This window comes from Lynx canadensis, chromosome C1, assembly GCF_007474595.2.
Source record: "Lynx canadensis isolate LIC74 chromosome C1, mLynCan4.pri.v2, whole genome shotgun sequence".
Lineage (NCBI taxonomy): Eukaryota > Metazoa > Chordata > Mammalia > Carnivora > Felidae > Lynx > Lynx canadensis.
In genome coordinates, this window is record NC_044310.1 from 16,821,186 (window position 1) to 16,835,581 (window position 14,396).

Here is a 14,396-nt window from a genome sequence, read left to right on the forward strand (position 1 = left end):
TGTGGGGGGTGTGGGTGGATTAAAGGGGAAAGTGTTATGAATCAAGTGGGCTGCTCAGCAGACAGAGGGAAGAAACAAAAGGTCAAATTTGGTCCCTCTAACCTTGACAGTGTCCCTTTAAATGTTTCTCTACCACACACCCTGGACCCCAGTTACTGAGCCTGAGCGCTGCGTACTTTTTCAGTATGAACTTCCTTATTGTGACTGTTACCCTAACTACAAAGATTAAAGCTTGTCTGAAGCAAGCCATCCAGTTGACACTGGAAGAGCTTTAATCTGTACCATTTGCACACTTGTGTATTGGCACTTTCTGCCCTATTGCAGAGGCACGTGTGATCTGGTCCCTCTTGCTTCTATAGCATCTTCTCGCTGGGCATTTTTGAAGCCACATATAGAAATATCACTATTTTGTACTCCAGGAAAAGCAGTCATGTACATTGCATCTGTGATCAATTAAGATCTCATAACTGTATAGATCGTATATTAAAAATATAATTGTTTCCTTTTTTAAAGAAGCACCAAATTTAGAGTTTCTAGAAATGTCTCTGGTAACATCATTGTAGGAATTACACCAAGCAAAATTTCAGCATTGCTTTGAGTTGCTCTGTATATGACCCATCACATCATTGAGGAAAAGTAACTGATGAGAAAGTAAATGAAATCCCTGATAAGAGGGTTTCTTCATCAGCTCTGATGCTGTGGAATCAGAACAAGTAGGGATGTCACTAAGAGCTCCTTTCTTTGGCCATGGAGTTGAATGGGTAGGTTAGATATGTTGGATCCACCAAGTCTTAGGTACCACTCTGATATATAAAGGGCACCAAGCATCCAAAGCCTGATTCTCTGCCTTATTTCTCAGCATAAGCTGGAAGATTCTGAGGGATTTATATTTCTTAGGCCAAGGAAGATTCTCTCAATTCATAAAGATTTCCTGATCACTCCCATCTGTGGCCTTTTGGAATTTGATGCTTTGGAATATGACTGATTGGATAAGTAGTTATGGTGTTGTATCTACAATTCCCAAAGAGAGTTATGGTCCTTTTCCCTTTCTTGTTTTGGTTCAGATTGTACTTCCTGCTATATTCTTTTGCCACACCATGGCTCATCTTACAGAGTTACTGTGCGATTCCTCAGTAAAGGGGCAGAGACTAGTGCTTTAAAATTGTTTAATTGGAAAGGCAAACACTAAGGAGTTTCAGATGAGAGAGTCTTACTGTGATGATCTTGTCCACAAGTTACCTCTGATTAAAAGATCACTCCTCCTTGGCCTTAGTGTTTATTAGAACTTTCTTTAATGCTAACCAGTTTTAGGTTGACTGTAAAGTGAAACTCCATATATTAACTTCCATTTCCCAATTGATGCCCCAGTTTATTCTGGCAAGAGATGCTTGCTTTAGACATGCTTGCCTTAGCTATGCTTTTTCCATCTTGCTGCCACCACGAGTTCAGGAGAATTGCAGATGCATTTTACTTTAGGGTTCTAAGAATTAAGCAGTAGCAGAGGGATTTGTGTCAACTAACTGATGGCATCAATAGGCAGGGGCACAGTAAGGATTAGGAACACGGTCTTGCAGCTTGATGATCTGCTTTGCAGTCTCCTCTCTTCTTGCAAAATAATGAGCCAGACCTGGTACCTCAGTCAGTCATAGTCTAAGAGCTTTGGACATTCAATTCTGAACCTAATTGGTGCCATAAAACACTGTTACTCTGCAAAAGAATGAAGGTGCTATTGTGTTCTTATTAATAGCCATGAATTTCACTTTTCTCTTCCCTACTCCCACCTGAAATTCATCTTTGAGGGGAAGGCAATACCTTGGGCTTCTTATTTTTCCATCTTGCCCTTATTCTGGAAGGTCCTCAGGTGTGTTGACATAGTTTTTGTTCTCTGAGACTTCTCCAGTGTGTCGTTTGCATGTCGGCCCAGCTTATCTCAGTGCATGTCAGTTATGTGCTCCACATAACTCCAGTTAGCACCAATTAGCACCAGTGTGAATCCTGTGGCTATTTATAGAGGTGGAGTCCCAGCTCTGATGGCACAATTGGGAGAATAGGAAAATATCAGGGCCAAAAACATTTCACATGTCATTTAATGAAATCAACCACTTCATAGAAAAGAAAGTTTGAATCATTGCCCTCAAAGGTTCCCCCTTTGAGGTACATATTTTGACCTTTTAAAAACTATAGAGCATTTGTGTTTTCATGGCTGGTTATGTTTAGTCTTTTTGTAAGGACCAACTCTGCTATATTTCGGATTTTCAGGTTCCTAAAGAGAAAGATGAAATGGTAGAGCAAGAGTTTAACCGGTTACTGGAAGCTACATCTTACCTTAGTCATCAGCTCGACTTCAATGTCCTCAATAATAAGCCTGTGTCCCTTGGGCAGGCATTGGAAGTTGTCATTCAGTAAGTACTTTGATATTGCTTATTATATAGCGAATTACATTTAGACATTTGCTGTTTATGTTTTTGAGTTTTTCAGCAAGTATTATTTGAGCTAGTTTTCACTTATTTTCATGTGAATTAAATCCCAAAGTAAAACCTTTTAAAATAATTAAATTATCCTTAAGTCCCCTCTCAATTCTAAACTTCACAGCTTTTATGGTACTGAACTATATTTAACATAACCTAGAAAATAATTTGCCACCAGCTAACTTTCTTGTTCCCAAGTATTAGAAAGTTCAATCTCGATGTCCTTGAATGGTTTTGATGGGCTCCTGTCTTGTGCTGCAAAGCTAGCTGTGTGGCCAAGGCATATATATGTAGTATCTCTTTTAGGTTACAAGAAAAGCATGTCAAAGATGAGCAAATTGAACATTGGAAGAAGATAGTGAAGACTCAGGAGGAGTTGAAAGAACTTCTTAATAAGGTGAAATTTTGTATTTTCTTAATAGCTAAAGCTGCATCAGCTGGGGGAAGTGGGGGGGGGGGAGGAGCAAAGCCTTTAGAAATTTAAAAGTTTTTTTTTTTTCCCTTAGAAGGCACTGTTTTTCTCTGTCAGTCTTTCAGTACAATATTATTGGTAAATTTTTGCCAGGGGAAATAGGTCTTTCCTATGTCAGGTTCCCTTTGGCTGTTGCAAAGGTAGCCCAGTGCCCTCTGCTGGATTCTGTGATAAAAGGGAGATTCGCTGTGCTGGGGTGAAGTTCCCACTGAGGAAGACAACAGGTCAACAGCCAGGACCATAATTTGTTGCCATAATCACTTGGCTTGAGGTGCCAGTATGGGGTTATTCCCCAGTGGTATGTCTGTTGAGGGCTCTTCTTTCCCACCACTTCCCAGAGACCCAGCTCCAGACTCCAAACCATTTGTTTCTCCTGATCCTACCAGCTGCAAACACAACATCAACTTAGGAAGAAACCATGAAGTGGGACAGCCCCTGTGGGGAGCTTTTTAATGCAAAATCTGGGTACATTTTGTGACCAGACTCTTCCCTCACTCTGTGCCTTGTTTCTTCATTCATCCTGTCAAATGAAGAGGTCTGTGGCACAGCCTCTTCGTGGATTATGGCACGTGTGAAATGAGCAGAGAAGCTAGAGGATGGCCAGCTGGTGGGATAGCTGTGGGGCCCAATACCATCAGAAACCTGAGAAACTAACATTAGGAATGGCTTCGGATGGTCCTGTGTGGTTATTTAGCCTTTTACATAATTTAGAAAACGAGTCGTGACAATTTGTTTCCCAAAACAATAAGTTTAACTTAAATTGGTAGTGTTTTGTTTTTCCTGGAAATATAAATATATATAACATATATATGTTAATTTATGTATATTAATATATATGAGTATATATAATGTATATTATATATATATTAATGGAACACTCCTGGTTCTCCATTTGTTTTGGAAGATAGAGGTGATCTTACTTCTCTGATAATGATGTGATAACTCTGTGTTGAGCCATACAGGATTTTTTTCCCTGTCCTAAAATATGATGTAGAAGAGGTATTTAAGAATTCTAAGGACTTGCATCGTAACCTGTTTTGGTATAATAGCAGTTTAGGGGAGGAACCAAAGCCTGCGATTTGGAGACGGATTACATCACTATCTGCAATGGTAAATTTGTATTTTTCCCTCTTAGATGGTAAATTTGAAAGAGAAAATTAAAGAACTCCATCAGCAATACAAAGAAGCATCTGAGGTCAAGCCACCCAGAGATATCACTGCAGAGTTCTTAGTGAAAAGTAAACACAGGGATCTGACTGCCCTGTGCAAGGTGTGGTATACGTACATGCCTGAGTGGGTTTACTAGGAATCCTAAAAAAGAGTATAGATCTAGGAAACTTTGGAAAAGGGAGAGCAACTAGCCAATCACAGGTGCCTATGATAGGAAGGACAGGGGTTTGGTAACAGGAGCCAAGGTGACTGAATGGGTTAGTTCGGTTTGGGATCTGCATTTTCTTCAGAATTTCTACTTTGTTTTCATAATCTCACCCTTTAACTTACTTAAATCTCAGTTTAGCTCCTTGTCACAGTTTATCCCTGGCAGTTTAGAGTAATGATAATGGACATGGACTTCAGTCATTTGATATCAAACTGTCAGATTGAAATCCTTAACTTAGTCTCTCCTAGCCATGGGACCTTAGACTCCTTAATCACCTCATCGGTGATGTGGTTAATACTTCCCAGTTTTAAGGGATCTAAAATGCTTTATCCCAAGAAGATTGTGTGCGCGCGCACACACACACGCACATGCGCACGCACGCACACACACACACACACACACACACACACATATACACAATGGAATGCTACTCGGCGATGAAAAAGAATGAAATCTTGCCATTTGCAACAACGTGGATGGAACTGGAAGATATTATGCTAAGTGAAATAAGTCAGTCAGAGAAAGATATATGTTTTCACTCATGTGGAATTTGAAAAACCTATCAGAAGATCATGGGGGAAGGAAAGGAAAAAAAATAGTTATGAACAGGGAGGCAAAGAGAGCTGATGGGGTGGGGGTAGGGGGTGGGGAAAATGGGTGATGGGCATTGAGGAGGGCACTTGTTGGGATGAGCACTGGGTGTTGTATATAAGTGATGAATCACAGGAACCTACTCCTGAAGCCAAGAGTACACTGTATACACTATATGTTAGCTAACTTGACAATAAGTTATATAAAAAAATAAAATCAAATGCTTTATCCCATGCTAGGGACATGGTGAATGCACAGGAAGTGGTAGTTGCTATTCTTTTCCACTCTTATTTTGTAGCACAGTTGTATGCTATTCCTTTATATCCTCCTCCTGCCTGCCCTCTCCCTGCCCTGATCCAGCCTTAAGCTGAGGCACCCTTACAGATAGGACTTGGACAGGGATGTGGTCCAGGCCTTACACTTTGTGGTATAAATGACTAGGTTGGTCTCTGACCCATCAAGATCAACCCAGTTCTCTTAACTTTATCAGGAATATGATGAATTAGCTGAAACACAAGGAAAGCTAGAAGAAAAACTTCAAGAATTGGAAGCCAATCCCCCAAGGTAAGGAAAACTTGCAGATGTTCAGAGAGATAGCTTCTGCTGTTCTTTCTGTTATATTTAGAAGGAAAATTATAAAGCACTCTGGGCTTTTATTTATGTCCAATGAATGGATTATAATTTTAATGTGTAAGAGTGTCCTAGATACTTAAATACATTGATTTTTTTTTAGAAAGAGCCTTTCTAGGGGCACCTGGGTGGCTCAGCCGGTTGAGCGTCCGACTTTGGCTCAGGTCATGATCTCACGGTCTGTGGGTTCGAGCCCCACGTCAGGCTCTGTGCTGACAGCTCAGAGCCTGGAGCCTGCTTCCGATTCTGTGTCTCCCTCTCTCTGCCCCTCCCCCACTCTCACTTTGTCTCACTCCGTCTCTCAAAAATAAATAAATGTTAAAAAAAAAAAAAAGCCTTGCTCCATGAGACCTGACATTTGAATAAAATATATTGTCTTCTTTGAGTGGGGTAGAAGGTACTACTATCTTAAATTCCCATAATTTTGAGGACTAGGAAAGTATTACACTGTGTTTCCATTGAATTTTTGACAGTGAATACTTGTATGCTGATACTGTAGTCCATGGTACATTTGGCCTCCACATATATATCTACTCTCTTCTGTAATTGGGAATGCTACCCATTCTTGTTTAAAAAAAAAAAAATCATGCTTTCAAATAAGCTTTTATAATGACAGGTGCCAATATGAAGAAGTCTTTTATTCAGACAAATGAAGCCTGATAGTAATTTGCTTTAGAAAGTGAGCTTGGCACAGTCTAGGCACCAGTAATAAAGGAATTTCATTATAAAAGGCACAGTACCAGGCTTAGGTTCCCTCACAGATACTAAGATCATCCACATCAGCCCACTGAGAATAGTATTGATGTCCTTTTAATAACCTGTGTTCCTGGTTTCATTTTGCAGTGACGTGTATCTCTCATCAAGAGACAGACAGATACTTGATTGGCATTTTGCAAATCTTGAATTTGCTAATGCCACACCTCTCTCTACACTCTCCCTTAAACATTGGGATCAGGTAAGTTTCATTATCATTTCTTTTGTTGTGTATGTCTTTGAGAGAGCTCGTAGGAGAAACTGTTAATTTGTATGTAGGTGTTTAAACAGCTTTATTAAGAGGTATAATTTGCGTACAGTACAATTTGCCTGTTTTAAGTGAACAGTTTGAAGTTTTGCCAAACCAACATGGTCGTGAACCACCACCACAATCAAGATACAGAGCATGTCCATCATCCTGAAAAGTTCTCTCTTGCCTCTTTGTGGTCAGTTCCCAGCCCTCCCACTCCTGGCCCAAGACAGCCCCTGGTTTGCTTTCTGTCACTATGGTTTTGCTTTTTCTAGAATTACATATAAATTGAACCATATGGTATATAATCATACAGAATATAGCCTTTGTGTATACTTAGTATTGCCAGTTTTTGAAAATTTAGCCATTCTAATGGGTATATAGTAATATTTCATTGTGGTTTTATTTCACATTTGCTGAATAATAGGTGATGTGAAGCAACTTTTCATGTACTTATTTGGCCATTCATATGTCTGTTCCTTGGTGAAAAGCCTGTTCAGATCTTTTGCCCATTAAAAAAAAAATCTGGTTGTCTGACCTCTTGTTGAATTGTGTTAAGAGTTCATTATGTTCTAGGGCACCTGGGTAGCTCAGTTGGTTAAGCGTCCGACTTTGGCTCAGGTCATGATCTCACGGTTTGTGGGTTTGAGCCCCACGTCGGGCTCTGTGCTGACAGCTCAGAGCCTGTAGCCTGCTTCAGATTCTGTGTCTCCTTTTCTTTCTGCCCCTCCCTCTCCTGCTCGTGCTCTGCCTCTCTCTCTTTCAAAAATAAATAAATGTTGGGGCGCCTGGGTGGTTCAGTCAGTTAAGCATCCCACTTCGGCTCAGGTCATGGTCTCGTGGTTTGTGGGTTCGAGCCCCGCGTCAAGCTCTATGCTGACAGCTCAGAGCCTAGAGCTTGCTTCAGATTCTGTGTCTCCTCCTCTCTCCGCCCCTCCCATGCTCATGCTCTCTCACTGTCAATAAGAAATAAATGTTTAAAAAAAAATTTTTTAATAAATAAATGTTAAAAAAATTTTAAGAAGTTCATTATGTTCTTTAGATTGTGGATACAATTCCTTTGTCAGATTTATGTTTTGTAAGTATTTTCTTCCAGTCCATAGCTTCCTTTTTCATTTTCTAAGTAGTACCTTTCAAAAAGCAAAACTTTTTAATTTTATGAAGTCCATATTTCTCAACTCTCTTTTATTTAGCCTATGTGCTTTTTTATCCTGAAAAATTTTTGTTTAAACTTAGATTACCAGTTTTTCTCCTATTTTCTTTCTGAAGTTTTATGAACTTAGCTCTGTGATTCATTTTGGTTTTTTGTTGTTGTTTTCTTTATGATCCATTTTAATTTTTGTGTACAATGAAAAGCGAGGTTAGGGTTCGTATTTTTCCATATGGCTATCTAATTCTAGCACCATCCTTTTCTTCATTTGTCTTGGCATCTTTGTTGACCATGTGTGAGACTGTTTATGGTTACTCCTTCCTGTTCATTTATTTGTCTATCTGTATGCCACTGTCATATGCTCTTAATTACTATTGCTTTATGATACATGTTGAAATTAGTGCAAGTTCTCCGACATTTTTGTTTTATTTCTTAAAATTATTTTGGCTATTTTAAGTCTTCTGTATTTTCATAAAAATTTTAGAATCAGTTTATTGATTTTTATAAAAAATACCTTCTGGGATTTTGATTGGTATAGGGATTTGAACATGGTGTGGTATCTCTCTCCATTTTTTAGGTTTTCTTTAATGTTTCTCAGCAATATTTTAACAGTTTTCAGTGTACAGGTTTTACACATCTTTTGTCGATTTCTTTTTTTTTTTTTAAGTTTTTATTTATTTTGAGGGAGAGAGAGAATCCCAAGCAGGCTCCATGCTCAGCACAGAGCCCTGACATGGGGCTCGATCTCACGACAGCAAGATCACGACCTGAGCAGGTATCAAGAGTCAGACGCTCCACTACCTAAGCCACCCAGGCGGCCCTTGTTGAATTATTCTTATGTATTTTAAGTGTGAATTACTCCTGAACTGGTGAGAAGTCACAGGGCTTTTTGGATCCTGAATGGACTAATCTCCAAATCTCAGACTTTGACCAGACCGAAGACTACAGAAGTCAGTATTATATTTTTACTTAGATATTTGTATTTTCATTGTACATTTTCCTAGTAAAATTAGTTTGAATTCTTAATCTTTAGGTTATACCCTTGTTATTCTTCAGTATTTGAATTATAGTGAGGATTGGACTTGCTAGTGGTAAAAATCCTACAGAATTCCCAGTTTCTTTTCTTTCATGTAAATACTAAATTAGACCTTTCCTAGTCACTGATTTATCATTTGAAGTGTCAATATGTACCCATTTGTCATCTTATTAAATTTTGAATGTTTTGAACTGACTGGTATGGGGAGCAGATAAATCTGTCACTAAGTTGTGAGTTCTGCCAACCCAGTATTTTTGTCTAATTTGAAAGAATCATGCTATTTTCCCCCAGAAAGTTCATAAGATTAGAAAATATGACTAGCCTTCAAGAATTTCTCTATATAGAAAAATTTCCAGTAAATTCAAAGAAATAGGATCATTTTGGGAATTCTTCCAGATCAAATGTTGACTTCTTCACTATATGGATCATCTTGGGCCATTCTTTATAATCCCAGATTTTCATCTAGTTTGACCACCTTGAGTTTTGGAAGTCTTCCTCATCTTTCAAACTTGTTAAGTTTATTAAATAAAAACTGATTTTGTTCTCAGGTAAAAGAAAATGTAATTAGGATGGTGAATCTGACATCCTACCAAATCTGTAATGTGTTCAAAAGCCAAACAGACTAATCATCTAAATGTATTGAATCATCTTTCTTCATGAGATCCCACCTCCCTTTGCACAGTCTGGATTGAGGAATGGGGTATAGGACTGTGAGGAGAAAACTCTCTCAGATACGGCCATTAGGGACATTTTGGCATCTTGTCTTGTCTGGGGCAGCTGTAGCTGATGACTGAGTGGTAGTTTTAATTTCTGCCTTAGAATACTGACTTCTCCACCAACTAGTGTTTTTCAGTGTTAATCTTACAGAACTCCGTATATTTGGCATAAATTAAGACAACATGGATGTATGTCCTTTTCTCTCCTTTTAGGATGATGACTTTGAGTTTACTGGCAGCCACCTAACAGTGAGGAATGGCTACTCTTGTGTGCCTGTGGCTTTAGCAGAAGGCCTAGACATTAAACTGAATACAGCGGTGCGGCAGGTTCGGTACACAGCTTCAGGTATGTCACTGCTTCGCTGATAAGACAAACCTCTTACTCTGAAACTGATCTTTTGTTGAGTTTGACCTACAGAAAAAATGTTTCCTCATCAAATATTGCGTAAACTAGGATTCCTGATTTTTAAAAATTTGCATTTACAAAAGGATTGAGCCCTTGTAGAGCCTCTGACATTCTGATCCCATCATTGTGTAAGCCAAAAAACGGAGGCAAGTTTTAGTTTCCAATTTGTACGCGAATTACTTTGGTATTGTAACAATAGCCAGTGAATTTAGGTCTCATTTTGCTGAATGTATTCTTAAATACCAGGATTTTGGCCTCTAGACACAGTGGGCCCCACCCCTTGTATTTCACCGTCTGCGTCTTGATCTTTGGATCCTTTCCTGTCCATGTGGGCTAACAGCTCAGGCTGGTTTCTGATTCTAGGAGCAATCTGCTAATAAGATGACTTCAAAGCTGGAATTGCCCTGTGATTCCCATGGCGGCTCAATGCTCACTGTTGCTGGTTTCAGGGAACATTTAATGTTGAGTACAGAGAACCTGCTGTCCACCCACCTTTGGAATTAATAGTCTAGAACTCTTGATGATAGCTAGTCACCCCACTCCCCTCTCCCAGGGCCCTCATGACAAGTGGAGATGTGGCCATCAACCTTGCTTGCCCTTCATGGCCCGTTTTCTAGAACGGCAGAGTTTACCACAGATTTTGTTTTGTTTTGTTTTTAAACAACCACTGAAACCAGTTTCCATTTAATTTTCCCTTCATATGCAGCTTCTAGCTGATGTTGAGACCTATAGCTTTTAAATAGCCATTTGCAGGCAGATTAAGAACAGTGAGAAAGTAGACATGAATTGAGCTTTCATACCAATTTTGAGCTATCTATATATTTTTTGAAATTATATAAGTAGGTATCAATTGCAGAAAAAATTCAAACACAAATGAGGAAAAATAATATTAACCTATTTTCAGTGCCTTTTCTGTGGTCAACTTTGAGCTTTATTCCTGCTCTGGCGAGTGAGGCATCACAGTACATTCTCAAGAATAGCATGCTCTGCACCAGTCTTCTGTTCTGGTCCTTTAGTAAGCTCCTAACCACAGTGGAGAGGTATTGCTTTTACTGGTATAGCCCTTTATTCTTAACTTTGGCCTAAATTTACTTAATCTCTGATAAGTAATAATGTTCTTCTGTTAGTCCGGAAGAGCACCAGTGTCTCAGGAAGGTAACACAGTGTAGTGGTGGTGAAGATCCAGGACTCTGAAGTTGGACTATTAGCGTTGGAGTCCTGGCACTTGTTGCCCATGTGGCCTTAGACAAATTATTTCACCACTGTCTCAGTTTTCTTCTGTCAAAAAATGAATAGGACGGATTTCATAAACTTATGGTAAGAATTAACGGAGGTAGTACGTAGATTCTATTGTGCACTGGACATTCAGTGTTGTCTTTATCACCAGTAAAGTCTTTTCCCTCCATCCTCTCTAGGATGTGAAGTGATAGCTGTGAATACCCGCTCCACAAGCCAAACCTTTATTTACAAATGTGATGCAGTTCTCTGTACCCTTCCCTTGGGTGTGTTGAAGCAACAGCCACCGGCTGTTCAGTTTGTGCCACCTCTTCCTGAGTGGAAAACATCCGCAGTGCAAAGGATGGGATTTGGCAACCTTAACAAGGTAACTTGCCCGAGGCACGCACTTCTCTGCATACCCACTGTACAAATACCGGTCTTAGTGCCCTCCAGCCAGAGAGCCTAGGGCTTTGCATTTTTGTATGTTCTGCTGTGCTCTCTGCTCTGTGATATCAGGGTGAGTTGAGGCCTGTCAATTCTTTCATTTCAGTGCCTAATTCTGTATAAAGTATCCACGAAGACTTAGTCTTCCGGGATCACTTCGCAAGCCTAAGCCTATAAAAAGTTCTAAATGTTGTCCCAAGTAATACGTTGATAATAGGGATTTCTAGGCTTATATTGAGAGTGGGTTAAAAGAAACTTTAATAAGGTCTGAGGAAGAAGCATTTCCTGTTGAGGCTTAGCTCTGCTTAAAGCCATGTTCTTGGAGTTGTGTCGTCAGTTCACGTGCTCCTTTTTTACGATAGGTGGTGTTGTGTTTTGACCGTGTGTTCTGGGATCCAAGTGTCAATTTGTTCGGGCATGTTGGCAGTACAACTGCCAGCAGAGGTGAACTCTTCCTCTTCTGGAACCTTTATAAAGGTAACTCCTTCCTGGTTTTAATCTTCTTTGTATCCTTATGGAAGTAAAGAATTAGGAATATTCTGGTTTTTCTCAAATACGTATGTCTTGATTTTCCATTAACTCAACCAACCAGCAATTTCTAAAAATCCTGCATAGGTACTGGGGATATGGGGGGTTTTGGAAAAAGCCTGCCTTCAAGGAGTTTAGAACCTAGTGGGAAATACAGTAAAGAGGTGAACAGTCTAGGAACAGGGCTTATAAGTAGAGGGTCACAGTGAAAGCCCAGGGCACTGTAAAGAAAACATAAAGAATCAACCCAGCCAGGAGGCACAGAACCAGGGAAGCTTCCCAGAAGGGAAAATTGTATCTGACTGGCCCCTGCATCTTTGATCACTTCCTTTAGGATTTTGTAGCAAATTCCTACCTTCTGTTTTAAGTTCTCCTGTAATTGGATTGCTCTTCTCTATGGTGCTTAAAATATTTTATGTATGTGTGTGTATACATGTATGTAAAATATTATCTATTTTATGTCTTCTACTTCAGGGCCTCTGTATTTACTTTGGTCTGGGCCTGGGCAGCTTTTATTTTTCTTCTCTTTGTTCCCAACATGGCATACTCTGCCCAGCCTTTCAGGTCTTGACCTAAATGCCACTGTTTCAGAGTCCCTTCGGGACACACATACCTCCACTGCCTCAAATCTAAAATAAATCCCTGTAGGGATGCCTGGGTGGCTCAGTCGGTTAAGCGTCTCACTCTTGGTTTCAGCTCAGGTCATGATCTCTTGGTTTTGTGAGTTTGAGCCCCACATTGGGGATTCTCTCTCTCTCCTGGTCTCTCTGCCCCTCCTGCACTCATTCTCTCTCTCTCTCTCTCTCTCTCTCTCTCTCTCTCAAAATAGATAAACTTAAAAAAATTAAACCCCTATATTATTCTTATTATTCTTTCTGTATCCTTTTTTGTCATTGCTTTTATCAGTGCATAATTATAGGTGTGATTATTTCTGCTGATCTATGGAGCATATCATTTAGTTTATATCTTTTATATCCCAGTAATCTAGTACTGTGCCTATCACAGAAGCCTGTTGCATCAATACTCACCAAATGTGGGTGGGTAGAAGTGGTGATGGGCCTGGAATAGGTAAAGGGATGTAGCTCTTGCTATGGAGCTAAGGCGGTCAGGGCTAAGGATTCTGTGCCTAAATATAGGAATACTTGGTTTTCTTAGCAAGGTCTGAAGTTCTGTCTTCAAGACTTCTGTATTAGACAGTTACAAGTGGTTAATTGCATGAGTCACACTTCACTCACCTCTGTAGTTTGCCAGCTCACTTCTAGGGATGGATTTTAAGTTGCTGTTTCAGAAACATTGCTTGTCTCCAGCCAAGTGTTGCATGTCTGTCCATTGGTCATCAGATTTCAGAGTGCTTAGAATAATGTGGGCCCTGACAAAGCAGTTCTTGAGAAAAGTCTAAGAAAACCCTGGAATTATCCTTTCTGTTTTTCTAGCTCCGATACTATTGGCACTAGTGGCGGGAGAAGCTGCCGGCATCATGGAAAATATAAGTGATGATGTGATTGTTGGCCGATGCCTGGCCATCCTCAAAGGGATTTTTGGTAGTAGCGCGGTGCCCCAGGTAAGTAAGTGGGTAGGAGCAAGTGGGGATCAAGAGTTCACACTAAAGCAGGGTTTGACATAGTCTCTTTACGTTGGCCAGGACAGCTTCAGTCAGAATGGAGAAGTGGGTGCTGGGTTTACATGAATGCTGATGTTTGGAACCATAATGTTAGGTGTAGGGTTCAGAAGAGCCCCCCTCCTGCTCCCCTGTACATGGACTAGGGAATTGAGGTGCCTGTTTGCTGCACATCCCTGCTTGTCTCATCCATTGTATCTATGTGTGGAGTCACACCACTGCTACCTTTTAGACAAAGTAGTCAGAGTCCCTTGGGGGCTGCCCGGGTGGCTCAGTCAGTTAAGTGTCTGAGTTCAGCTCGGGTCGTGATCTCATGGTTCGTGAGTTTGAGCCCCGCGTTGGGCTCTGTGCTGACAGCTCAGAGCCTGGAGCCTGCTTCAGATTCTGGGTCTCCCTCTCTCTGCCCTCTCCCGCTCGTGCTCTCTCCTAAAAGCAAATAAACATTAAAAAAAAAAATCTCTTGGTACTTTTTTCTATTCTTTAGGTCCATTGAAACACTTTGTAGATCCTTAGGATTCCTTTGAGAGAATGCTTATTAATGCTTCATGTGAATTAGAATAAAAGTCAAGCCCTGGGTAGATGTCATAGGCAAGGCAACGGGGAAGCTTAGTCAGAAGCCATTTGCGTTGTGTCGTATAGCAGCAGCATTCATCACCTGGCTAGCCTATGTCTCCTGCCTCTTTACCGCTGGGTTACATCTCCACCCACCCCAGCTTTTCCACTTTTCAGAGATGATTG

At 40.2% G+C, this 14,396-nt stretch overlaps 1 protein-coding gene across 3 annotated transcripts in view; it reads left to right on the forward strand.

Annotated features, from left to right (window-relative positions):
• The window catches only part of KDM1A (lysine demethylase 1A), a 63,337-nt gene that overhangs the window by 47,393 nt on the left and 1,548 nt on the right, over positions 1–14,396 (forward strand). For all 3 annotated transcript variants that reach the window (XM_030324871.1, XM_030324872.1, XM_030324873.1), the window contains 9 exons: positions 2,260–2,402; positions 2,775–2,865; positions 4,076–4,210; positions 5,400–5,473; positions 6,383–6,494; positions 9,658–9,790; positions 11,266–11,453; positions 11,875–11,989; positions 13,474–13,601. In XM_030324871.1, the coding sequence (XP_030180731.1) occupies positions 2,260–2,402; positions 2,775–2,865; positions 4,076–4,210; positions 5,400–5,473; positions 6,383–6,494; positions 9,658–9,790; positions 11,266–11,453; positions 11,875–11,989; positions 13,474–13,601 (1,119 nt within the window). The remainder of the gene's footprint in view (positions 1–2,259; positions 2,403–2,774; positions 2,866–4,075; positions 4,211–5,399; positions 5,474–6,382; positions 6,495–9,657; positions 9,791–11,265; positions 11,454–11,874; positions 11,990–13,473; positions 13,602–14,396) is intronic.